Genomic DNA, 25887 nt, shown 5'->3' with positions numbered 1-25887 from the left:
TTTTCAGCCAGAAAAGCAGAGAGGGGGAGAAAGGCTAAGGTGTAACAATGGAGACCAGGACACAGCATAAAGATGCTTCTGTGACCTGGAAAAGCAGGTAAACCTACCCTCACCTGCAGCCCTTACAGGCAGCCAAGGAACCAGCCCTGGTCACCCACACAGCTGTATAAGCATCCAAACTTCTTTCTTCTCTCCCCACACTGTGATGATCTGCCAGTGACCACGAGTATATTTCTTTCTTTTATTCCTTTCCCTTCATCATTCTCATTCTAAATTCAGCTAAATAAAATCTCTGCTCCACCTCCCACTACATAAAATAACCTTTTTTTTCCATGCACTAAGCACACTTAGACATGATATAAATTTGGTTGGTTGTTTTTTGTTGTTTTTTTTTTTAATTTTTACAAATATTTGAAAGCATCACTGAGCAGACAGTGACACAAGTAAGATATTCCAGCAGTGACAGGCACCCAATGAATGGCATTGTCCTGAATTCAGCCCCAGGTTCTCCTGGGATCAAGAGTGAAAGAGAAACAAAATTTACTACAAAAAAGCGCCTGGTGCTGATGGCAGAAGAGCTCCCTCACTTGGCCAAAAAAGAATTTGATATCCTACACAAATCTAAATATTAATGAAGATTAGAGGCAAATATCCACATGGGTTAATACCAGTAAGCCCCTTTGCCCCCTCTCCAAATTTAAATGGTGGGATGAAGAAGAAATTACAGCTCCCTAGAGGCAGAGCCCATTCCTGTAACTGAATCACCACAGTTGGAGCAGAGGCATGGGGACCAAATCTGGCTACTGGATTAAAAACTTCATAGTGAGGACAAACAATACTAGTGGAGGGAGTTCAAAGATCCTCACTCTTATCTTCTGCTGGTCAGCAATGCTGGTTCTAGGAATCTTCAGCTTCTTTCATTTCTTCCCTTTGAGTAGACTGTCACTGAAAGGGAAACAGAAGGGAGTTACCAATCCAGAAAGTACAAACAAAGCTGTACCAGCCCCTCAATACAGATTCTGAGGTATGGGGTGCCACAGCCAAAGGATCTGGACTTCTAAGTCCTTCCTATTAGGCAGGGTTTTTCTCCAAAGCCCCTTAAATCTTCTGGAACAAATATGACAGAATCTGGTCAGAGGTGAGGAAGAAGGGTACTATAATTAAATAGCCCACAGAAAAGAAACCAACTCTGGTTTCCCTTCTCAATTCTGAGAAAGCTAAGCTTTTAGCTGCATCCTGTTAGTTCAGTTGGCACTGCCTTTTTCAGTAAACACTGGACAGGTTAGGCAAAGCCACCAAACTTCTGACAGCTCTGAAAGCAGGAAATGGGGTGTTCTTGTATGATCTGGAAACCTTCTGGAGAATAACAAAAGCATCTTCCCTAGAGATCTTCAGCCCAAACCAACACAAATTCCCATGATCATCTTCCTGCCTCCTTACAGCCCTGTTTGCCATGACCACAGGATGCCCTGTATATGTGATGGATCAGAGAATGCTCCAGTTACTCCTGCCTTTCCCATGCAAGGCTCCTTGTGAGGTACACATGGAGCTCCAATTACTGCCCCCTTCATGTATATGTTTGTGTGGGCCCTGCAAGGAAAGCTTCAAGTTTCACATCACAAATGGGAATTGAGGTAGAGATTGGAATAAACCTGCTGGGGCCAAAATGGCCCAGGCCAGAAACATCCCAGGGAACACCACCCTGGCTCCAGTACTAACAAAAAGGATCAAAATGTACAGTGCCTTACCTTCCTCTGTGTCAGCAGATGCAGTAAGGAGAGGAGGGCGGGAAACAAAAAAAAAAAAAAAAAAAAAAGAGAGCAAATTGATTAGATTTAACAAAAATTTCCACAGGAGAGGCTTCTCCCTACTTGGCACCAGATTACCCTCAGAAAAAGATCCTGAGAGAGCTCCAGAAAGGGGAGAAGCTTCCCAGGTAGGGTGCAGACAAACCCAGGCACCCAGCCCCTTTACCTGGTGAAACCCTCATCCTGCAGGTTGAGTACCAAGTTGTCGGCTGTGAGATACACACGGTTTTGTGAGGCAGCAATCTGACAAAGAAATGCATCACAGACATGGCATCAAGGACTAAAAATGCACGCGGAGGAACAGCACTAGGAATCTATCTCCCCCTTCAGATACAGCACTCTTCCTTCACTTAAGACCTCAGTTAAATCAATGCAATTCCCCAAAACAACTCTCTCACTTCCCATCCCAGAGCCATCAGACTTTCTAAAAGAAGTGCTCATTCTGTGTCTCTGTCACAAAGACCTTTGACCCCACATTTATCTGTCCCCCTTTCTCAGCTGCAGGTAACTGGAAGCTTTCGGTATCTGCAGCTGAGGGTGGGTGATGGAATCTGATGTGGATCTGGTCTTGTCATATGAAGGGCACGAACTCTGAGCCTCCCATCTAATTGCAGATCCTTGCTAAACTCTTAAGCTCTACTTGAGCAGAGAAGGGCTGGGCAGGAACAAAGATCAGGACAGGGCAGATCACATTCGCCTTAAATTCATCATGTGGCCACTGGGCTGGGGGACAGCACAAGGACTGCAAAAGGACAAAGGGAATTCTGTGCCCCAATGCTCACCGTTTTTGAGATGTTTTGAGCAGCTCGGATCTTACGTAGCTTGATGTAGCCTGGATTCCTGCTGAGAGCTTCCCCAAGGTACAAGGGAACAAAAGTTAAGGAAAATCCCGCAAACAGAAGCCGCTTACCCTCAAGGAATTCTTCCTAAGCCATATTAAAGAACATCTTAGTGTGTAAAAAGCAATCTCTATCCCAGTAACATGGGCCTTTGGGTAGGCATATTTTCACCTGCCCAAATGAAGAACATTCTGGATTATGGGCACACACAGCCAACAAAAGTTAAACTTTACAACAAGGAGCACAGGCCCACGGCCTTCTCTGCTCTGACCTGTAACCTCAGACGAACCTCTCTCCAGCCAACTGGAGAAGGGGAGGGGGAAAAGAACAGTGACCTACTTGAAGCTATCATCCGATCACAGTCTCCTAAGCATGAGCCCAGTGTGACAGATTCTCAGGACTGTCAAGCTCAGAAGCCACATCCCACAAAATCTCCCAAAGCAGGATATCATCTTGGCAGCTGTCGCTTCCCCCTCAGCCTGAACTATCTTCTGCTTCTGCTCCTGCTTGGCCTTCTCCACCAGGAACTGGGCACGCTGTGCCTCCTGCTGGGCTGCAAGGAGAAAGGACACAGGCATTGGAACCATGTTGTGTCTTCCATCATAACTTGATAACTGAGGCCTAGGGGCCCTGCTTCCCAAAGAACTGGTAACATTTTGGGACCACATCCAAGTATAAAATGTATCTGAGAGCACTTCACTTTTTCTTGAGTAAAACCCACAGCACCCAGACCTTCCACACATAACCCCCATAGTGAGTGACAGAGTCCCAGTCTGAAGATGAACCTTAGTTTTGGGAACTCAGTCCCTCTGATGGTCTATCCCATTAGCTATGGCTTTCTGGTAACACTTGTAAAATAAATCTGTTCAGCTCTGTTACTAAGAAGGCTTAGAGATTTGTAACCCTGTACCTGTACTGATACAGTGACACAGCAGTGACACACTACCCCAAATTCCACCTCCTTACTTAATAATTCAGTGGAAAGGCAAAGGCAATCCACCCTTTTCAGGCACCAGTGGAACTCACCCACTTGCTTAGCCTCCACAGCAGCTGTATATTCACGACTAAAACTGAGCTCTGTGATAGCCACATCATCCAGGATGAGGCTGAAATCCTTGGCTCTCTCTGTCAGTTCTCGCCTAATGAGCAGAGACACCTGAAACACAAACACAGCAACAAGAGTAGTACTGAGCATAGGTTGTTCCTCACTTCCTGCACGCTCCAGAAGAGAAGCACAATTGCTCTTGTGCAGTTGTGCTGGGAGAGACATCCCCAACCCAAGCTCCAAACCATGGACATCAACACCATCTCTGAATAACATATCCACAGCCACAAAAAGCATTCTCAAAACTCTATTACAGCTCATTTGCAGTTACTACTTAACTGTTCTATGCAAGTAACACTGTGAAAGTGAAAAACCTTGAAAGAATCTTTTGCTTTCACATCCTGCCACATCCAGTTCCATTGTTCCCACAATTCTGGCAATAAGCATTTCCTTCTCCATCTCGGATTTGCCACTGTTAGAAGGCTGTGCTTTCATAACTGAATTCCAACACAGAAAAAGAAATGACCACGTAATTTTTTTAACCTGTATCACATCTCTTAATTAACAAGCTTCTTGTCTAGTGTAACTACTCCACTTTTTTTGGCTGCTTTGGGTGCGTGTCGCTGCTCGATACTTTGATTTATTCTACATTTACTTGCCAGCACCTTTTTCAGGCAGCCTAACAAGTCCTAAATATCAACTTAAACAGAAACTATTGCTACAGTATCACATGCTCGGTCAGTCAAGCATTTGCTTTTACTTTTACTGCAGCTGTTTCCAAGCAGAACTCTAAATAGTGACAGAAATCTTTCCTGTGTGGTGAGTGCACAACTACATAAAGCCACTTAATTTTTTTCTGACTTTCAATCCCTTCAATTCCACATTGCTTTGTAATAGCAAGCACTGTATGGATACATGACACATGCATGAGACACATGCAATTCAATTTGTTCTAAAGTTTCAGAGATCAAAGAACGACTTTTATCTGAGATCACAGATGCTTAAAAGCCTTTGCTTCCAATACAGCCAAAACTCTCTCTCTCCTTTGCTGTCCCATCCTCTCCACACCTTCTCTTTCTACATGAAGACTAACAAACCCCTCCAGTGCACTCCATGTGGATGAGCACAAAACCTTGAAACCCCTGACCAGAGGGATACAGATAATTTCTCATAACAAAACCTGGATACTCAGTTCTACTCTTTGGCTCTTTTGACATGGATCAGAGATGTGGTCTCTGATAGCTGAGAGATGCTTTGTATTTAATCCAACAACTTTTCCTCTTGAGCACCCTCCTGGTCCTGCAGGATCTCCTCTAAAACCTGTTAAAGACCAGCACCTCCTCTCTGCACCAGCTGCTGCAGGTGATGAGAACTCTCAGAACGCCTGGCAATCAGGCTATTACAATACAAACTTTCATAAATAGGCATTTTTAAGCTAAATATTTCTAATATTTTGCAACACTCCCCCAGAGAACACTCTAAGCTTTTTCTAACCAGTGCCTGCAGGGAGGGTGCCAAGACAACTGAGCCAAGCTCTTCTCAGTGATGTCCAACAACAGGACATGAGGCAATGGGCAGCAACTAGAATACAGGAAGTTCCACCTCAATATGAGGAATAACTTTTTTACTGTGCAGGTGACAAGAGCACTGTAACAGATTGCCCAGAGACGTTGTCCCTCGCTAGAGACATTCCAGAACCATCTGGATGCAATCCTGTACCACATGCTCTGGGATGACCTTGCTTGAGCAGGGAGGCTGGACCAGATGACCCACTGTGGTCCCTTCCAACCTGGCCCATTCTGTGATGGTAAACAGAAGTTATTTGCTACCTTTCTGTAGCATCCACTGCCGACAGGTTAATGCTTTGTTAGCTGCTCATTCCCACTGCTTTTCAGTTTTTTCAAAACTGTTTAATTTGCCCTGAGAATCGTTCTGAGATCCGTATTTTTAAAGCCACCGATGCCTGTTGGACCATGAAGGAAAGCAGCTCTCCCTCCCCCAGTGCTACATTTTGGTGAATCTTGCACTCTGTGTACTATCAACAGAGCCAGCTTCCTCCTCAGAAGCTGCCAATACAGCATTTGTACCTGTACCAGAACCAAACCGTAGGTGGGACCCGGTTTCCCTGTGGATGCACTATCCACAGCTGGATACAGTTATCCTTCCTGTATCTGCCACCAGGCTCCCCCCACCCACCGCTCTGCAGCTCCCCTGTGAGCTGAGCCCGGGGAAGGTGTGGCAGGGCTCACCTGGGCTCTCTGCGTGATGAGCTGCGAGGCGTTGAACTTGGCCACCACGCTCTTGAGCACCTCGTTGACGATGGAGGGCAGGACGCGCTCCTCGTAGTCCAGCCCCAGGCGCTGGTACATGCTGGGCAGCTCGGCCGCGTTGGGCCGTGTCAGCACACGCAGGGAGATGTTCACCATCTGCAGGTCTGCGGGGACAGCCAGGGGGTCAGGGGCCTGCGGGGAACATGGAGAGCCCCTCCCCAGTCCCTCTCCATCGGGAACTGCAGGGATGGGACACGGAGCAAGCGGCACCAACCGGGACAGGGACGTTTGGGTTGGAAGTTAGGAAGAAATCCTTTGTGGTCAGTGTTATGAGGCACCGGCTCAGGTTGCCCAGGGAAGCTGTGGCTACCCCATGCCTGGAGGTGTTCAAGACCAGGTCGGATGGGGCTTTGAGCAACCTGGTCTGGTGAAAGGTGTCACTATCCGAGGCAGGAAATGGCGATCGAACGACCTTTAAGGTCTATTCCAACCCCTTAACATTCCATAATGGTCTGAGGAGCGCCAGAGCTACGGCCGAATTCCTGTCCCGTGCCTCCCACCTCGTGGCCCCTTTCGCTCACCTTTGGAACCAGTGGGGGAGGAGATTTTCCGCGGCCGCGCTCGGATGTCGTAAATGATGGGATACTGGAACCAGGGGATCCTGCGGGGGGCAGAGGCGCGTTAGGGGCGAGGGCCCCGCCGGGCCGGGGGGGCGGGCGGGGGCCGGGCCCTACCTGAAGTGCAGCCCCTCGGCCAGGATGGTGTCCTGCTGCACGCCGCCAATGCGGTTGAAGAAGATGGCGCGCTGGCCGCCCTCCACTGCGGGGAGAGAGCGGGGGCTTGGTCAGCGCGGTCGGCGGGCGCGAAGGCTCCGAGGGGCTGGGGGGGGACTCCACTCACCAATGAAGACGGACTCCCGCACGCCATAGGCCAGGGCACCGGCGCCCAGCAGCAGCTTAAGCGCGGTGCCGACACCGCGGGGCCCGCTCGGCAGCCGCCCCGCCAGGTCCTTCAGGTTCTGCGCCATGGCCGCCCCGCCACCGCCCCCGCCGGGAAGGACACCGGAAGGAGCGACCGCCGTGAAGCTCCGGCGGGAAACTACGGCGCCGGGAGCGCCCCCGCTGCCCCTTCCCGCCCCCAGCACTCGCCTTCCGGCGCGGCGGCCGCGGCGCTCCGGAAGCGGGTCCGGCCGGAGCCAGATAGGGGGCGCGCCCCGGCGCCATCTTGGGTGGCCGCGGCGGGAAGGGCGGGGCCGGGGCGGGGCCGGCGGGGCCGCGTGACAAAATGGCGGCGCCCAGGCGGCCACGTGGGGACGCGCAGGAGGAGGAGGAGGATGAAGGGCGCTCGCTGGCGGCCAAGCGGTCCCGCGGGCAGCGGCGGCTCCTGGTCGTGCTGGAGGGGGCGAGTCTGGAGACCGTGAAGGTGCGGGCGGCGGGAGGTCAGGGTGGGTCCGGCCCTGCCGCGGATGCTCTCCCTCCCCGCTCACATGTCCGTGCTTTGGCCGTAGGTGGGGAAGACGTTCGAGCTGCTCAACTGCGATAAGCACAAGGCGCTGCTGCTACGGAACGGCCGGGACCCCGGGGAGGTGCGGCCTGACATCACCCACCAGGTAGGCGCTGTGGCGGCCTGGGCTGCTCGGAGTAGCCCGGCACTGCGGCTCGGGGCGAGCGTCCCTCGGGTCTGGGGGTCCGCTTGTGCCCCGCAAGGCCGGGGACGAGTTTGGCCTCCCCAGCTATGCTGGTGCGTTTTGGATAGAGTCGCTATTTGGGTCTGGATTTCGTTTCTTAGCATCACACCATTACATTCTGTAATCAGGTTAGCTTTCGGCCTCAGCATCGGTCCTTTGTGCAGCTGTGGGGGCTAACCCTATTTTTTTCCCTAGAAGTCTCTCTCTTGTGCCTTTCTGTTCTCATTACCGTGTGCTTTTTGCTTTCAGAGTCTCCTGATGCTCATGGACAGCCCCCTGAATCGGGCTGGGCTCCTGCAGGTTTATATCCATACCAAGAAGAACGTTCTCATTGAAGTCAATCCCCAAACCAGAATACCAAGAACCTTTGATCGATTCTGTGGTCTTATGGGTAAGTGACTCCAACTCTACACCAGCTATAGAATAGTACAGGAAGGTAGACAGGATGGGAGGAACTCTGGGAAAAGTAAAAATCTGGCACTGAGTTTAAAATGTGAAAGTAAAAAAAGAGCAGAAAAGTGAAAGCATCTTTTTGGGATGTTCCAAGATGCATGACACACCCCAGCTGTGTGTTCCTTGGCACAGTGGGGAGCGCCTGTAGGAGGTTGTGCTGTCAGCAAAATAGCTTTTTTCAGACTGTGATGGGACCTCTGAAGGTGGACTTTTTGTGTACCTCAGCTCAGGCAAAGCAAGGGATTCCTCCAGCAAATTACCACACAGCTTAAGTAATTTTTTTTGTTTGTTTTCCCTTTGCCAGTTCAGCTGCTGCATAAGCTCAGTGTTAGAGCAGCTGATGGGCCTCAGAAACTGCTGAAGGTAAATATTCTGTAACTCTTCACAGCTACTGTTACAATGTTCTAACAGCAGTGTAGGAGGTGTTTTTTTGTTTGGGGGTCCTGGTTGTGGCTGTGGTTGTTATTCTATTCTGTCGCATCATTGTAGGGGGCCCTGGTTTCAGGGGTCTCTCCCACATGCTACCTGCCTAGGAGCTGCTGCTGCAGGAAGGAAACCCCAAACACACCTGTCTTTGGAGCTGAGGGATCTGCTTCCTCACGTCAGCCTGACTGCCATGCCTGGGCATTGACACTTTTTGGGTACAGCTTTTAAAATGGCAGGGAGAGGTGGAAATGAAGATAGAATTAACTGGAACAACTTCTGCAGTTACAGAGGGGAAGACTGGATAAACCACAGGGACAAAGGGTGTATCAGGATATTGGGTTGCTTGGATGAAGAGCTACCCTTGTTGCTGGAAATGCCAGAAAAGCAGCGGCCTGAGGAAGGTGATGATGATGTCACCTTGGCAGAGAACGTTTGGCCCTAGTCAGTGCATCTGCCCCAGGAAATGGGTCAGCAGGCAAGGAGGGACCAGGAGCAGCCTTTTCCACACAGGGTTGTCATGAAACTGGCTCAAGGAACATGCCAGAACAAGGAGCTTCTGGGCCAGAGCAGGGCCTCACTGTGCCGCTCCTCAGGCAGCTGCAAGACTCCCAGAAGCAAAGAACCAATTATGACTTAAATGTGTTTTGTAACTTTCTTCTGGAAAATCCAGATTCCCCAAAGAAGGAGAGTGGTTTTAAATCCCAGCAGCAGCCTGCTTGCCAGCCAAGATGAGACAAAGCTGCCTAAAGGGGACTACAGGTCCTCCTTGTTCTCCTTCTGCACCCCTTTCAAGAGCATCTTCCAGAAACACAGAGAGACCGGCAACATCTGGGCACATGTGCTGGGGTTTGTTCCGCCCCTCTGCCTGGGCATCCTGACCATGCTGCCCAATGTGTAGCTCATGGCTTCTCTGCAGGAGAAGGTGGTGTTTGGGGTGTTCTTCCTGGCAGCAGTGCTATGCCTCAGCTTCTCCTGGCTATTCCATATTGCCTACTCTCACTTGGAGATCTTGTGGACTTTTTCGATTTTGGAATGTTCAGGAATTGCTCTGCTGGTCATAGGGAGCTCTGCTACTCGTTCTCCTGCTCCCCACAGCCAAGACTCATCCACCTCTACATCACCTGTATCCTGGGCATATCTGCCATCACTGAGCCTCAACCCCCCTGGCACTGTTTTTGCTCAGGGACCTGGGTGTGCTTGGTGGGTAATTGAGGGACAGGGAAACAGGGTGTGTACCTCAAGGGGATTTGATTTGTGGGCAAGGACAGTTTTTGATGTTGAATTTTGTATGTAATGTTGGTTGTGGAATGACACCACCGCTGTGTTTTGTAAATCCAGTGGGGATGGACTGCTCCAGATGCAGCAGTCATGAGCTCCTGATGCAGCCTGCAAACAGCTGATGAATTTTTTGTTTGTTTGCTGCTTTTAGCAAACAATGGATCTAGTTGTGTGTCAGGGTCTGTTACCTCTACACCCCTGTTCACTTTCTGCTTTCTGTAGGTGATTAAAAACCCAGTCAGTGAGCACCTGCCCGTGGGCTGTGTGAAGATTGGTACCTCTTTCGCAGCGCCGCAGGTGTCGGATCTGCGTGAGCTGGTCCCCGCGGCAGAGCCAGTTGTCATTGTGGTGGGAGCTTTTGCCCACGGGTCGGTAAGTGTGTGTAGCCCTTCTCTGGGGTTGTAAAAAGGTTCCAGTCTTGTTCTGGGTATGGAGGTTTGATCTGCCCTTTTTTTTATGGCTTGGTTTCCCCTCCACCCAGCCCCCCATTTTTCTCTGTATGCTTGTCAAATGAAAGGCCCAAAACTGCAACACTTGGGACTGTTCTCCCTCCCAAGGGAGGGCATTAGCAAAGGCTAGCAGTTCCCTGCTGAGGAAATACTGTGCCTCTGCAGTTGTTAGGGATGGAAGGGATCTCTAGAGATCATCCAGTCCAACTCCCTGCCAAGGCAGGGGAGCAGGTGACACAGGAACACATCTAGGAATCTAGGATTCTGAATGTCTCCAGAGAGGGAGACTCCACAACCTCCCTGGACAGCCTGTTCCAGTGCTCTGCCATCTTCATCATAAAGAAGTTCTTCCACCTCAGGAACTTCTTGTGTTTTAGTTTATGGCCACTACTCCTCACCCTGTGGCCAGGCACCAGAGGAAAGAGCCTGACACCATCCTCTTGTCACCCATCCTTGAGATACTTACGTGCATTAATGAGATCCCCTCTCAGCCTTCTCTTCCCTAGATAAAACAGGCCCTGCAGTCTCTCCTCATAAGAGATGGTTCCTTGTCCTAATAATTTTTCTAGCCTCTGCTGGACCCTCTCCAGTGGCTCCTTGTCTTTCTTGTACTAACAGAGATGGGGCTCAGGGAAAGCTTTTTGCAACTTTTTTTTTTTTTTTTCCTTTTTCCATTTTCCCCCTCCTCTTCTTCCAGGTCAATGTTGACTACACAGAAAAGATGGTCTCCATCAGCAACTATCCCCTTTCTGCTGCCCTGACGTGTGCTAAAATTACTACTGCCTTTGAAGAAGTGTGGGGAGTAGTGTGAGCTCCTGATGCTACTGGTGTCATGATGGACTTGTATACAGTGACTTCACATTCTGGAAAGGCTCTTTAACTTGGGTGTGGACCTGGTACAACTTTGGGCTCCTGGAAAACACTTCAACTTTGTCCTTTTGGCTTCTGAAGCAGTGAGACTTTAAATGGACTGCCCCACTGACCCTTTTTCTTCCTATTAAAGGTACCTTTTTTAATTAAAAAGTGCTTGTGAATTTTACTTTCTCACTTTTCATATGTGGGCAGGCTGGATCCCTTTATAGCAGGGACTTGGCCCAAATTTGTCACAGAACTAGAATTCTTAGCTGTGCCCTGCTCACCCTGGTGTCACTTGGTCCTGTAGAGTCGCCTTACTTGGTGGCATCTGCCAGTTCACACTCCCACACCAAGGCACCCAAGAGGAAAGGAGCTGAAGCCGATGTTAAAAAGACCAGGAGCAATTTTTATCTTAGATGACAAACGTAGAAAAGTCAGAAGGTGGCTCCAATCCAACGCAGCACCTGCCGTGAGTGTGGTACAATCATCTGGTATCAGCGGAGAGACGAGTGGTGCCGGCCGTGGGGCGGCACAGATAAGGCAACAGACAGAAGGTGGAGGGTCTCAAGGAGGCTCGCTCAGATCCCCTCCTTTGGGGTCTCTGACCCTGTGCTTTCTCCTTCCCCCTCCTTATGCGTTGAAAAATAGTCATACTTCAACACAGCAGACTTGGCAGGTGATGCTTTGCTTCCGGAGTGTAAAATCAACTCCTACGAATGCACAGGTGGTACAATCTGAAAAACAGAGGAGCCCTATATTTGCTTCGGTTGATTTGATATTTGCCTTTCACCTTGGGCTGCAGCATTGCTTCCCCGCTTTACCTCCTGGTCTCTACCTCATACAGCCTTACCTTTTGGCTGTTACTCTGCTCTTTTTAGCTTTTCTTTTCGTGGCACAATTAATCTGCGAATGTAAGGCAACACCAGCAGTAAGGTGAAGAATAACACGTGGCCAAAGAAATAAATAGACCTGTACACCTGTAAAGAGAAAGGCACGGTTGGGGATCAGCTTTGAGCCAAGAACACAGGGAAGGGGAATGAGGGAACAGGGTTGACCATGTGGGGTTGTCTGTTTGTGGCTACTAAATACCTTCATCCATTTGTCCCAGGTGAAAAGGCAAAATGGCACCAGAGAGTAACCCATGAACATCCAGTGGTTAGTCTGCTGCAGCACGTAGAAGATGGGCCGCAAGGCAGTGATGGAGGCCAATGTGCTCAGGGGAGGACTGTCTCGAACAAGGTTCATGACCTAATTTAAAGAAAAAACCCACAGAATTCTCAACAGCTGAATATCCTGTGGCTGTATATATGCAGGCTCTGGGGCCAAAGTTCTCCAGCTGTGTAAAATGTGTTTTAGTGAGCTAGTCTAAAAAAGCAGCTCAATACCTTGTCCTGACCAAAGTTTTAATTAAGAAAATGCATTTTAATGAGGTATATTGTTCTCTAAGTACTAGGAGATTAACAGAGGCATTTCAGCTCTTGTGTTTGTCCTCCAGTCTTTCCAGCTGCCAAGCACTTCAGCCACCCTCTGCTCATGTGCCAAGTTTTCTACTTTTCTCTCTGTCAGCTTCTGCAGTATATTTATGGTTTGCCCACGCAGAAGGCAACAACCTACTGAACTCTTGAGAACAAAACCCTGCCATGCTTGAAAACCAATTCCAAAGTGAGGGGTTATTTTTCATATTTAATGCAAGTAAAGCCTTCAGCGTGGCACTTTGCAGACACGGGGGGAGAGGTTAACACAAGCACCCCCGTTCTGGTAAGGCAGACAAAGCGCACCTGTCTTTCCACGATGACTATAAGCAATTCCATCTGAAAGCACACCAGGTAGCCAGAGTGCAGCCCGTGCCAAATGGCCAGGAAGAACAGGGCCAGTGCCTGTGACAGCAGTTTGTTGCCCAGGAACTTCAAGCGCTTGAAGATGTAGCTAGAGCAGAAAAGAAACAAAGTGTTTCCAGGTTATTCTCTGCCCTCCCCTGGTTCTGTCAGTGCCCAGGGGACCCGATGCCTCTGCATGCCCAGTGGTGGCAGGACAGCATGACCAGGGCAAAACCTGCACCAAAACAGTCTTAAAGAAACCCCAGCTGTAAGGGGGAGAAGGAGGTCGTTACATACAATTTTGCTGTGTGTCCCAGCAAGTGGTGAACCAAAACCCATCCGAGTTTGGCGTGGGGAGCACCAAGAGCCGTGATGCAGGCAGCAGCTGTCAGAGCAGCTCTGCGGCTGGCTGAGCAGGCAGGCAGCCCCAAGGGCTCACCGTAATCCCATTCTAGTCTTTGCTGCCATCAGCTGCTTGCCTTTATTAATGAACTGCCCTGCCAGGTGGATTAAAAGATCTCTCTTAACCCAGTAACCCAATAACCTGTTTCTAAGGGCGCAGCAGCAAAACATGGAAAGAGGTGCACAAAGTGAAAACTGGCAGATTCTTTTTCTAACACTCCCACTTAGCCTAAGGTCTTGGATCTGCTGACAAAACAGAACTGACACATTATAGAAGGAAGATTTTTGTCCTGCTCACCGGGCCACCCAAGCATTGGTGTTGATGTTGAAAGAAGCAATGGTCCCTGTGAACAAAGGTGTTGTCTCATACAGCCAGACCTTCATGTTGGCACAGGCATTCCACAAAGGCTTTCCATTCTGGTCTTTCCCATTGTACCCCAGACCAACAAGGATGCAGACACCTTCCTATCAAAAAATGCACAAGAAAGAAAAGATGAAAATATTGCCTGTCTTTGCTGGAGAAGCAGAGCTGAGGAAGCGCTGACTCTCACTGTGTCGAGAGCATCACTAGAGATGAAACAAATGGGTTAAAAACTGCCTTTTAGTTAGCTAGCCTTTGCTAACTTAAAGCAAGCTAAACTGACCTGCACTGATCTCCAGATATTTGGATTTCTTCCATTTAGTGCTAAGTCCAAGAGGCTTGGACCTTTATTCATTTGTCTTTTTCTTCTGGTAGGACATCTAGACTCACCGTAACAAGCCAGCAAGTTACGTATTTGTAGAGTATCATTTTGCCCCAGATCAATATGTAACCACAACGGAACCAGAAAGGCTTCTCCTGCAGAGATAAGAGTGAAACAGAGTAAAAATAAAATCTGGAGTTGAGTGGCCATAATGATACAAGGTAAATGGGATCTCATCACTGTCTTTTGTCTTAATCTGATGGATGTGTTAAGACATATGGAGCAGGCTGCCAAGTTTACGCAAACTTACACATTGTTCTCCTTCCTTTGGTAATATTTGGCTATACTGAAATAGACAGAGTTTGGGAAGACTCTGGGATTAGCATAATCAAAATGCTTGCTGATAATCTGCCTGTAGGAATTATTTGTTAAGAGTTTTCCAAGCACCTCAAAGATTATGGGAAGCCTTACAAGTTACTCTAGTGAAATTCTTTGCACGTAATGGTTAAATGGAAAGTCATCAAAAGGTCATAAAATATGTATGTTAGGTTTCCAAAACCAACAGTAGCATTAAAGATCAATTATCTATTTGTAAAAGTTTTCATTTGTTTCAGTTCTGCTTAACACATTCCTGTTCTGCATCAGATGGAATCCACAGGACAGGCAGTAAAGCCAAATCAGCTGTGGAAAAGCTTATCACTAGTTGCTGACTTATTTTTAAATTGAGGCAAAAATAAAAAAATAAATAAAAAACCTAATTGCCCTCTTGTAGATCCAGTGCCCACCAGAGATGTGGAATTCTTCCACACCCTGCAAAGCCAAGTGAATACATACCATATAGTCATCTGAGGTGAGGTATTCATCAGAGATGTACAGGCTTGACAAGGTGTAGGTTACTAGAAACAAGAGACCCAGGCTCAGGCGCTTGAGAGCAGGCACGAAACTGAGAAAGAAAAATATGAAGGTCAAAAGAAATGCCTTGGGAAGACACCATCAAATTCATAGTTTTAAAAACAGAGGTGAGGAGGAGGTAGGGGAGACAGTGATAGGGAGTCACTACATTCCACTGCAGCAGCTGCCTCCATTTGGAAGGATGGGATGCAAACATCACCGGGTTAGAACCGAGTCTGTACTAAATATGTCAAATGGTTGTCAATGTTCATGCCCTGGAACAATGCTGGGACATTAAGCAGAATTACGAGCAATTTTTGAAAGACTGCCTTGTCTCACAAATCACTTCTGGTCACAATACTTCTGTGTCCAGGTAAGAAGGCAGTCTGCTGCAGGGAATGTGGAGGATTCAGCATTCTAGGATCGTAGGAAGGGGAGAAGCCAAGCAGCTTTGTATTACCTATTGGGTCTCTGGCCTGGAACGTCAGTCATCTCACCCCTTGCCAGTTTCTGATAGTCTGTCATGGAGAACTGAGGCCCAACCATGAAGGCACCATAGAAATAGGAGAATCCTGAGACCTCCAGCAAGGTAGGAACCCCCCGAACAGCAAATCGCCTCTGCTCAGGGGTCAGGAACTCCTGCACCAAAGGGAGTGGCATTAGCATCATCCCAGGGGTTTCATACTAGCTCTGGATGTTATGTCCTTACCCTGCCTCCTTACTGGTTTCAGCTCTTGCTCCCCATGGATGTGGAACTTAACACCTTGTACTTCATGTCCATTCCTCTCCCCAGCCCTCTATATCCCCACCCCATCCAAACAAGATCCAGTGGTTGAGACCAGTTGCACAGATCTCTATTCCCAAATAAGCTCCAAACATGGAAGGGATCTACTGACATGCATTCCTGGCAGCAGAGTAAGCACAGTAGGAGCACTGTATCGGACCCAATCCAGTCCCTGACTGCAATTTCATGTACTCTCCCAAGACCTTATTGTGCTACAATTCCTACTTCTTGATGCAAAAATTGTCTTTACTTGAAGCTTCAGCTCAGGAAGTTTCAGTTTGACCTCATTTTCCTGCAGTCAGCAGTGACTCCATGGATGCTACATACTTGGTCAGGCCTCAAACAGGAGATGGGGAATGCAAGTACTCAAAGCAGGATATAGGGACTGTAGCACATGTAGTGCCCTCTCCCATGTGCTGTGCAACTTTCCTGTTCCATCTGAGCTATAAACAGGGACCTAACCAATGGTAAAAGGGAACCATTGACAGGGACATGGTAAGACTAATCAAAGGAAAGGGAGATGGGAACTGAGATCCAATACTGAGATCCAGTTTGAGATACAATTGCGATACAGTCTGCAAGTTAAAGGTACACTACCCACAAGACACAGAGCATCAGGGATTGGGAATCTAAAGCAATAGATTTTGGGGAAGGAGATGGTGGGGAATTCCAAAGGGTCAGAGTACTATTCTGACATAACTGAAACAACTGTCCATTTCTAATCACTACTTTCTCTGTTCCAAATTATTCTGTTGCACTCTAGAATTCAGTGCCTTCAAACATTCACAGAGGCTCCCCTCTCAGCTGTGGCTTTTACCTAACAATGCAGCTTGCTAATTCACATCCTTTGAACTTGATTTTCTGATCTCTAGCTCACTGGGATGGCATGGAATGACAGAGAAATGGTTTCTGACTCACCGGATCTTTTCCTCCATCATAGTAATCGATGGCCAGACCTAGAGGTGAGAAACAGTGACTTGAAGCCCTGGGAAGGGCACAGCTTGCAGAGTGCAAGAGAGAGAAGAGAGGTGTCACTCACCAATCAACTTAAGTGTCAAGACACAATGTGGCATTGTCCATTTGATGTCATAATGCTCTGTGGCTGTGAAGTAATATCCAGCCATAAGGTATGTCTGAAAGAAACCATTGTTTGGGTTATTCAAACTAATTCCTCCAGCTGGTTTTGATCTGCCTCCACTTTTCCACCCACAGTTGCTACTGGAGTGCAAAACTGAACAGAGGCTTCCCTTCTAGAAACCCAGGGAATAAGAAAGAGGGTTTACCATCTGAAAGAGGAATGTGGTGATGACGGCAGTGACTGTGCGACCCATTAGTCTCAGTATGAGGAACTGGATTAGGACACATATCAGGGAATGAAGAAACTGCATCCCTGTGGGCAGGAAAGAGATAAGAAATAGAAATTACATTTATAGGTCCTCCCAAATCGCAGCATGCCCTGGGCCAGGCAGCTCTCTCTTCCCAAACTTATCTTACCAAAATTGAAGTAAGCAATTGAGAGTCCCGTGAACACATTGTAGAGATGAATGAGGTAGGCCTCCTTCTGGAAGAGGAAATAGCGCTGGAACAAGGCAAAAGGATATCCTGAGAGGGGAAAAAGAAAAGACAAAAAAAAAAGAAAGAGCTGTAAATAAGTTTAGACAAGTATTTGTCATGAACCAAACTATAGCCTTCTTGAACATATCATTAGGAATATGTACTTTGCATGATACATTATCAACACAGGGCATGGTGTTAATTCCTGATACTGCATTTGCATTTTGGGAGACAGACTCCAGATGAATTACTCTGTACAGAAGAAAGTACTTTAACAGGAACATAATTATAGCAAAACTGACATTGAAGCACAAAAAATAACAGGATTACGGTTTCTGGCCTCATTCAATTTACGAGATGGATAATGCTGAAATACATGAATCACACTTCAGCCTCTGATTCATTTCCAGATTCTGTGACAAATAAAATGAACATGGCAAGAAGCCAGATCAAAACAAAAAAAAAGGGGGGGGGGAAGGGAAAAACTTTATGGTGAATACCATTACAATGTCCAAAAAACCTCAGTCCCGCTCCCACCTCAATGAGTTCCTTCAGCATTAATTTCAGAGCTCCTAAGGTGACCTCCAGTAAAATACTCTTGCTTTTCTAACTCTGCAACTTCAGATTTGCATCTAATTTGTGAACTACTGAGTACACAAAGCTGTAACTAAAATCCACTGGTACTATGCATGTGGTTTTTTTGGAAAAAAAAAAAATCAGAAGCATTTCATATGGAGCAGCTAAGAAAAGCAGAAGGGTTTTTTACCTTGCATTTTCTGTGAGGTAATTCCTAGTCTGGATTAGGAATGCCTCCAGATTATTCATCTGTGGCTCAAGTGAGAAGCAAACATTTGTGAAGCACTCTGGTAGTACAGAGAAAAGCGTCACACAGAACACCAGGATTCAATTAAATTCTGTTGTCTAGGTGAGTTTCACAAAGCATACAACAAACATTGCCACTAGTAGACAGTAAATATAATATGTCTCAATACACAGTGGCACAGGAAGCATTGCAATTAGTGTTTCTAAAGGCATGTGCACAAGGTACTGAACTGGGATACCAGAAACCACTTCAATTCTGGCATTTTGTAACTTTATCGCTCTACTTTGCAAGCCTGTGTGTTCTCTTACCCTGCTCACAAAAAGGGGAAATTCATCACATCCCACAATACTGGCATCCACACCACTTAGCACCCTAGCTGAAATCAGGGGCAGTGGATGGAGCTCTGCTACCTGCACTAATGGAGTCATAGCAGGAGGTGGTCATGTTTGATATGGAGCAGTAATAAAAGGTGATGAAATGCACATTCTGCCGAGAAGTGTATGATGGATGGAAGGCTTCCAATAAGCAAGGCCAAGTCTAGTCACTGCTGTGGGAGGAAATGAGAAACTCTGTCACGTTATTTAAATACACATCTGGCAGTCTGTCAGTGCTGACAGGCTGGAGACATTTTAAGGCCCTCTCCGTCCCCACAAATCCCTTGGGAGGGAGCCCTGGAGTTGGGGACTTTAGGGCTCTTTTCTAGACCTTTTTGGGCTCATGTTCTACTGTGTCCAGATGTGCACCTGCTGCCTCCTGTAACCCAGCTGTTGCTCCCTATTTCCTCAGCCTCCCACCACCCCTCTTTAGGTTCTCCCTGCCTCCTTGTTGCTGTTCCTTGCTCCTTTTGTGTCCCACGCCACAGGCTGCTTTCTGGCCAGCCCCACATACCACTGCTCTCTGCTCCCAGAGCCTGGCAACCTCCCTCTTGCACATCCAGCCTGCTCTCCCTTCCAAAACAGCGGCTCCAAACTCCCCTACAAAATGCCTTACCCAAGACATCCCTCTCCCTTCCCGCTCTTCTATGCTTTTTACACAGCCTGCTTCTGCCCCATTCTCCCCCCATTGCTGCCCTGAACACCAGCTGAGGGGGAAAGAGGGAATTGGCAGAGAGTGCATCACATGGGCTCTCTGGGGATACAGGAGTAACTCAAAGAATTAGAGCAATTCACATGATTTAAAAAAAAAAAAAAAAAAAAAGAGTAGTATTTTTTACTGGCCTTTTACTCAGAAACATACAAATGGGGATTCTTTGTTCATGAGCCAATCTTTCTGCTGAACTTTAATAAACACAGGAAGAATTGGCTTTGAGAAATGGAAAGTGGTAAAAAATAAGAAGTTTTACTATCAAATTAGATCAAAAGTTAAAAAGCTGAGGTTTACTGGAGAAAAATGTTTCCCCCTTCTGAGCAAAAGGGAGAAAGATCAGAAATACAGGCAAAGCACAATTTATTGCTGTTCATCAATATGCATGGTTTTAAACCTTCGTTTTAAAGGGTCTCCCACTCTCCTAAAAATCACTAATATTTTGCAAAACACTCAATTTCTACCACATTTTTTCCCCTCCAGCAATTTCTATAGACATAATTAAGTATGACTGAATACTGTAACTAGTGCTCCTACTCTTTCAGAGACCTGTCTCACTTGTCAGCCGCCTTCCTTTTTAGCTCTACGCAGGAGATCATGTCATGGTTTGGGTAATGCTGCTCTGAAGGAAGAATTATGAACCCTTGCAAATAGAGAGTTACTAATAATACACACTGTATCTAAGTCTTTATAAACTTAAAGCTACTACGTGGCTGCTGTTCCGGTTCAAAGGTCACAACATCAGCCTAAATTCTCCTGATATCCAGAGTATTAGTACAGACTTGTTAGTACTCTGGACTGCAATTTACCTACAACTTTGCTGCATGAGATAATTTTCCCAGTTTTACAACAGGGTCTGTGGCATGTTGCAGATACAAACTTTGACCCCCAAACAGCAGCAGGAATGGGGTAGCAATGGTCATTCCGAAGTGGTCTGTGCCCTTTTGAACACTCATAAACTATTAAATAACAATTTCTGCTGCTAACATCAGTACTCCTGCCCCGCTACCGTGTCCCTGAAGCAGCCTGAATTAGCACAGCAGCTTTTGGAGTTATGGTTGCCTTCTGGCAAGCTGGATGTCACCTTTGGATATGCCAGCAGCAGGACACTGCACTGCTTTGCTTCTGCCATTCAGAGCAACAGGACAAGAGTTCCTGCTCCTTGCTGCCAAGAGGCTCTGCCCAGCAGCTCCCACTCTGCCAAACTCCTCTTTCACAGCTCCCTAAGCAGAGTGGACCGGGGCGGGAAAGCGGCTGGAAGACTCCTGCAGACAACAGCAGGGAACCTCTGATCCAAACTCATCCTTCCCTATGCACCACGGAGCTGAGAAACAGCCTGCACACAGAGCTGGGTTTTGCCTCCAGATACACTTCCTATGGAATGGGATTAGCAATTGAGATTATTTTTATTTTTTTTATTTCACAGGAGCAAGAGGATGATCTCTGGTTAAGAGAACCATGGAGGTGGAAGGAAAAGACAAGCTCAGCTTCTTGGCCACAGCCATGTGGGAGAGTAATGGGCCAGTGCACAAAGCACAGGCTGTCCACAGATACAAGAATCTAACTGAGCAAAAGAAGTTAAATCATCAAGAAGGTGGATTAGGCAGGAGAAAAGTTCATCTAATCCCAAGCAAAAATAGTGCTGTCAAGTTTGCCATCTTCTGGACTGGGTGATTAAAATGCCTCTCTTTTTCAAGAGATAAAGCTGCAAATAAGAACAGCAGAAACATTCTTTTCATCTCTGCTCCCTTTATTTCCCCTTTTATATGCACTAGCTCTGTCTCATCTTGAAGCCAGTACCTCTATTTTTCCTCTTCTCCCTCTTGCAGACCATTTAACTCCTCCTTTGTTAACATCCATCAGGGCAATTGTCTCATTTTTTTTATAAGAATGGTAAAACTAAAAGGAATGGGACAATGGGTGAAAAAAAGTGTTAAAATCAGCCTTACCTCAGATTTTGACTTCAAAGTTATTCCCTCCTGTTTCTATCACTGCAAAAGTGCCACACCTTATTAAACACTGTGTGCATAAACATGAGTATTTTAATTCAGCTCAGGAGTTTACCCTGAAAGTCCACTTATGGTGCTTTAGTTTGCGTAACAGAGCTGTCTCAAAGCCTGTGAGCAGGACTCTCTTCACACAAAACTGAACTGAAAACACACTCCAATCAATGGGTGCCCAGTGTGTATGACCTGACTGAGGAAAATCCAAAGCAAATGCTCAAAACAAGTCTGTTCTATACATCTGCTCCTACTGCACCATTTTTCTTGCTAATGTAGACACAAGCACTGTGCAGCATTACTCAGCTCCCTCTGGTTTTTTACTATTTAAGAAGTATTTGAAGTCAGGAGTTTAAACAATGAGTTTGCAGCACATGAGTGTTCTGTGACAGGGCTGGTTTTATGACAGGACAGTGCTGCCTCTTAAAACTTTTCCCAGAATCAGTTGTTCATCAGTTGTTGCTTGGCTGACCAGCTGGAAACTTGACTGGGATAAGCCAGCAGCTTTGGGTGACCACAAGAAGGACTTCACTGAGCCTAAAAATCTTCAGAATGCAGGGAGCATGAAGCAGAGCATGTAAAAAAATTGCTGAGAGATAGAAGAGGAAGAGATAAGACAAGTTGTGAGTGAAGCAGTAGGTTTCTGGCACCCATTGAGTAAGAATGTGTTACTTTCTGCAGGACCCTATGTCTGTGGATGAAGGAACACTTTCCCAATGCTTTTCCTGGCAGCTCTGGGCAAACCAGCAGGGTCATTTCTGGCTCAGGGCTGTAAACAGCATGTTGGCCCTTCTCCATATTATGCAGGTAGCTCACAAGGCACTGTGTAATATCACGGTCAGATAAATAGCTTTAACTCTTTGGGATTGTACAGCCATGCAAGAAACACGAGCAACATAAAGTATTAAATACACAGTGCCATAAGGCCTCCTGTATCCTGGCTTATGCTTCAAGTGGTGACAGCAGGAAAGAAATCTGTCCCCTCTCATGTGAGGACAGGAGCAGCAGCACAGAAACCCTGTTATCTCCTTCACACCACCAGAGCAGCTCCAGTGGGAACACTGGGCCCTGGACCCACTGAAGAGTGCAAGCTAGAGTTCATCTCTCAAAGACATTCTCATGTGATTGATAAACATTAGTGTACTGACATTTCACAGCTTTTATTGTGGCAGGGTCCAGAACTGTGCTTCAGGTATTCCTGCTCCTGGTACTGCTGCCAAATCGCAGATTAATTTCTTCAAAGGTTGCCTATGCAAATTTTTACGTGGGGGAAGTCTGAAGCAAGTTTTTCGTCTTGTACAATCCAGGTAAGGGACTTCAATTCTAGCTATATTCTCTGCCTCAAAATTGCAGCATGTATAAACCTGTGTCTTGATTTAAATACAAAGCTAAAATCCCCATAATTTGCTCAGCAATGTGCCGTTACTTGTTCACTTAAATGATGTGGTGCTCTTTAGGACTACTCTAGTTTTAGTTCTTGAATGTTCTTCCTTCCTTCTTTCTCCTTCTCTTGTTCTCTCCTATATTTAATTTTTTTTTTCAGTCATGTCACAATGCCAACAGTTTTAAATGACCTCTTTTGGTTATTTCAGATCATTACTAAACAAACACTTATTCTGAATCAAGAGAGTAAATTCAGACTATTTTCTCAACAAGAATTCAGCTTTCTTCAGAAATTAATGTGAGAAGTTGGAAAGTCCTTTGTGATTCTTCCTCTTTTTCAGAAGACTATTTTTACCGGTTTGTGGTGATCTTCTGAAAGTGAAACCCTAGAAACTGTTGTCACAGTAAAACTGCACAGTGTAGATGGGAAACTGCATGACAGAGGAAGAAATAAGCAACAACATTTTAGTCCATCTTTGGAACCGTGCTTCACCCTCATGGCCTTGTTCTGAAATAACTCAGCAGTATTAGCTGCAGCCAACAAAAACAGTTTTCTTCCTGAATCTATGTAAACACCTGAAATGGAGGAAGTGAAGGAAAAGCCATACTTAATGTCCTAATGCCACTTCTAGCTTTTAGAAATGCCTTTCATTTATACCCCATGCCATCCTATGAAGTGGTCACCAGCATTAGCTGCATTACCAATGAGATTAAAAGGAATGTAAACTAAGCTGCAATTAAACGACCATTTCTTTGTTCCGGGTTAAGGAAGTCCTCTCACTCTCCTCTCATATTGCTCTGGAGTAGCGTTTGCCCCTTTCTTTTAAAGTAATGGTGTAGGTATAATGCTTTACCGCCCAGTGCTTACCCATCCATTAGGCAGGAGAGCAGGAGTCAGCCCCCTCTGCCTGAGTGGCTCAACCTATATGACCTGCAAGAGTGCCAAACTGCAGGCAAGGCTGTTTTGCATGCCCTGAAGCCTTTTGTCTGAAGTTACGCCTTCCACTGCATCTAATTAAAAGATACTGAGCTAGGGAGAAAGGGAAAAGCGCAGCTCCAGCCTCCTGGTTTGGTTTATCCATTTGAGGCATGCAGGGGAGAGATGTAAGTGGTTTTCTGGACCCTGATCCCCAGAATTCTAATACAGGTTATAAAGATCCATTGAGACCACGCAAAACAGATAGTGGTGTGCCTCGGGAAGGGACACTGTGGCATCTCAGTGGCTTACTGTCAACACTGCACATGGAACATTTGTAACAGCACACAGGAGTCCCACGCTTCCTTAATCTACTGACTGCAGCAGGCAGCTCTTATCATCATTAGGACAATGAGTATCTGCTGTTCATTTCAAAGAAATGGTGCAGGAAACACCCTCCCGGTGTCGTGTCCCGACTTACTGCTAGCAAGAAGCAACTCGGAGGGTATGACCGAGGTGCATCCTGCAGAGCCACCTCTCTGCTGTGTCTGCCTCCACACACGCTTCCTAGGACCTCTTCTGCATCAGCGCTTGCTAGACTGGTCCCTTGGTTGATGCAGGTGACTAAGTGCCTAGTGAACTATCTGCTTTTTCTGGTTTAGGTTTCTGCCAAGCAAGTAGACTCAATCAGATCACAATTAAAGGACGCGGGAAAGACGCGGGAGAGAGGCAAGTGCGACTTTTCGTGTTCAGTGGTGGGGAGCTGCTAGACTAATTAATGCTGACTTCTGTGCATGTGTGTGTTCCTATTACTTCATCCTTCTCTTTTATAGAAGTTTGGTTTAACAAACTTCAATGCTGAGCTCAAAACGATAATCAGTTCAGTCTCCTGCATCTACCCTCCACGGGTAGAATGTTTTTCTCAGTTTGATCTCACACATCATAAACTAAATCAGGCAGAAATAAGTCTGGTGCAGACCACAGTTACGAAGCGATACAGTTTTTCTTGCTTGCATTTCCTTTAAAAATATTATACTTGTAGTTAGCCAAAGCAACTTTATTTTGACAGATGACATGGAAGTGGCTGTATCACTTCAAATATACTTTCAGGTTCAGAGGAAAGCTTGTATTTCCTTTCTGCTAGGTGACTACACCACCAAATGCTTTCACAACCCAAAGTTTCCCTGAGCATCTGCAGAGGTTTACACAGATAGCATGTATACATACACTTGAATTAATGTTTTGGGAGCTACAACCTCCCCCTCAATCGCCAGCCCACATCACAACTCCAGCCCTGCCTTAACCATTTCGCATGGAACTCAAGTATCTCATGTTTACATAAGCGCAGGCACCGTGTGTTTTGCAACACGCTTCGCGCTGCAGGTGGAGCGCAGGACATCACCCCAGTTCTGCTGCCACTGAGCTGGAAGGATTTGCTCGCCCTAGCTCCTAGTGCCCCTGATGACACGCCACTCCTCCACAGTGCCACCAGCAGCGCCGCAGGCACGGCTGATGTCCCCGGGCAGTGGGACAGTCCTGCACTCGGACGGGGCAACACCTGAGGGGCTGAGGAGCCCCCCGAGCGGAGCCCCCTCCGGACACACGCTCGGGGGGCACGGGCTGCACACGCATCACCGGGCACTCACGGGAGCATCGCAAACAAAGTTCCTGGGCAGGGGACACGGACCCACATCGGGCTCTTCGGCAGGCACTTCGGGCTCCTCCTCGCCCCGCTTCCACGGGCGGCCTGCCAGGACCGCAGCCCGACCTCCCGCGGGGAAGCAGAGCGTGCTCCCCCTCTGCACCGGGAGGGCGGAGGGCCGGCCCGGGGCAGCTGCCGCGGGGCACTTCGCGAGCTGCCCGGGCGGGACGGGCGGCTCCGGTGGCGGCGGGATCTCGCCCGCCGGCTCGGCGCGCACACGTGGCCTGGCGCGGCGGCGCTGGCACAGGTGCGGCTCCGCGCGGGCGAGGCGATGCCCGGCCCCGGCCCCCCGCTCGGAGCGGCACGGCGGCGGCGGCGGGGTCGCCCGTTCCCGCGGCGGGCGCGGAGCCCCGCCCGGGGTGCCAGCCCCGTCGCCCCCCGCGCTGCCTTACCCATGAGGATGGACAGGATGAGGCGCAGCGCCTGCTCCGACGAGCCCAGGGCCTCGGCCAGCCGCGCCAGGCTCCAGCCGGACCCCGCCACCGCCATCTTCCCCGCCGGCCGCCCCGCCGGCCGGTCGCGCCCCGAACCCGGCAGCGGCACCAGCCACCGCGGCCCCCGCACCGCGCGCGGCCCCCTGCGCGCCCATTGGCTGCGGCGCGGCCGGCCCCGCCCCGCCGCGCCTGCGATTGGGCAGCGGTGGCAGCGGGGCAGGGCCCTGCGCGCACTAAGGCAAAGGTTACCCGCGAGTGGGCGGAGACGCGGGCTGGCCCCGCCGGCCAATGATTGGGGGAACCGC

At 48.0% G+C, this 25887-nt stretch overlaps 3 protein-coding genes across 4 annotated transcripts; 1 reads left to right on the top strand and 2 right to left on the bottom strand.

Moving 5' to 3' along the window:
- Positions 1–359: 359 nt before the first annotated feature.
- Positions 360–7201, bottom strand: PHB2 (prohibitin 2). Of its 2 annotated transcripts, XM_086882644.1 has the most exons (9): positions 6863–7201; positions 6697–6781; positions 6544–6623; positions 5942–6126; positions 3674–3803; positions 3097–3200; positions 2591–2668; positions 1975–2051; positions 360–945 (listed from the first exon to the last, which is right to left on the bottom strand). In XM_086882644.1, exons 1-9 carry the CDS (start codon positions 6987–6989, stop codon positions 918–920), a joined length of 894 nt encoding a protein of 297 aa, XP_086738770.1. In that variant the 5' UTR covers positions 6990–7201; the 3' UTR covers positions 360–917. The 2 variants fall into 2 exon arrangements, with proteins under 2 accessions (XP_086738770.1, XP_086738771.1); XM_086882645.1 differs by lacking the exon at positions 360–945 and having other exon boundaries at positions 1749–2051.
- Positions 7195–14609, top strand: EMG1 (EMG1 N1-specific pseudouridine methyltransferase). Its single transcript, XM_023946111.2, has 7 exons — positions 7195–7384; positions 7470–7571; positions 7899–8040; positions 8407–8465; positions 10029–10178; positions 10953–11258; positions 12219–14609. Exons 1-6 carry the CDS (start codon positions 7247–7249, stop codon positions 11064–11066), a joined length of 705 nt encoding a protein of 234 aa, XP_023801879.2. The 5' UTR covers positions 7195–7246; the 3' UTR covers positions 11067–11258; positions 12219–14609.
- LPCAT3 (lysophosphatidylcholine acyltransferase 3) lies at positions 11496–25709 on the bottom strand. Its single transcript, XM_086882643.1, has 13 exons — positions 25541–25709; positions 17182–17289; positions 16971–17077; positions 16727–16820; positions 16606–16643; positions 15364–15542; positions 14847–14955; positions 14081–14167; positions 13628–13794; positions 12889–13036; positions 12200–12358; positions 11961–12087; positions 11496–11844 (listed from the first exon to the last, which is right to left on the bottom strand). The coding sequence occupies exons 1-12, from the start codon at positions 25635–25637 to the stop codon at positions 11971–11973; spliced, it is 1410 nt and encodes a 469-aa protein (XP_086738769.1). The 5' UTR covers positions 25638–25709; the 3' UTR covers positions 11496–11844; positions 11961–11970.
- Between the last annotated feature and the right edge of the window lie 178 nt (positions 25710–25887).

This window comes from Cyanistes caeruleus, chromosome 3 (assembly GCF_971803275.1).
Source record: "Cyanistes caeruleus chromosome 3, bCyaCae1.hap1.1, whole genome shotgun sequence".
NCBI classification, from domain to species: domain Eukaryota; kingdom Metazoa; phylum Chordata; class Aves; order Passeriformes; family Paridae; genus Cyanistes; species Cyanistes caeruleus.
The sequence above is the reverse complement of the archived record's forward strand: the minus strand, read 5'-3'. Positions and strand labels throughout refer to the sequence as shown.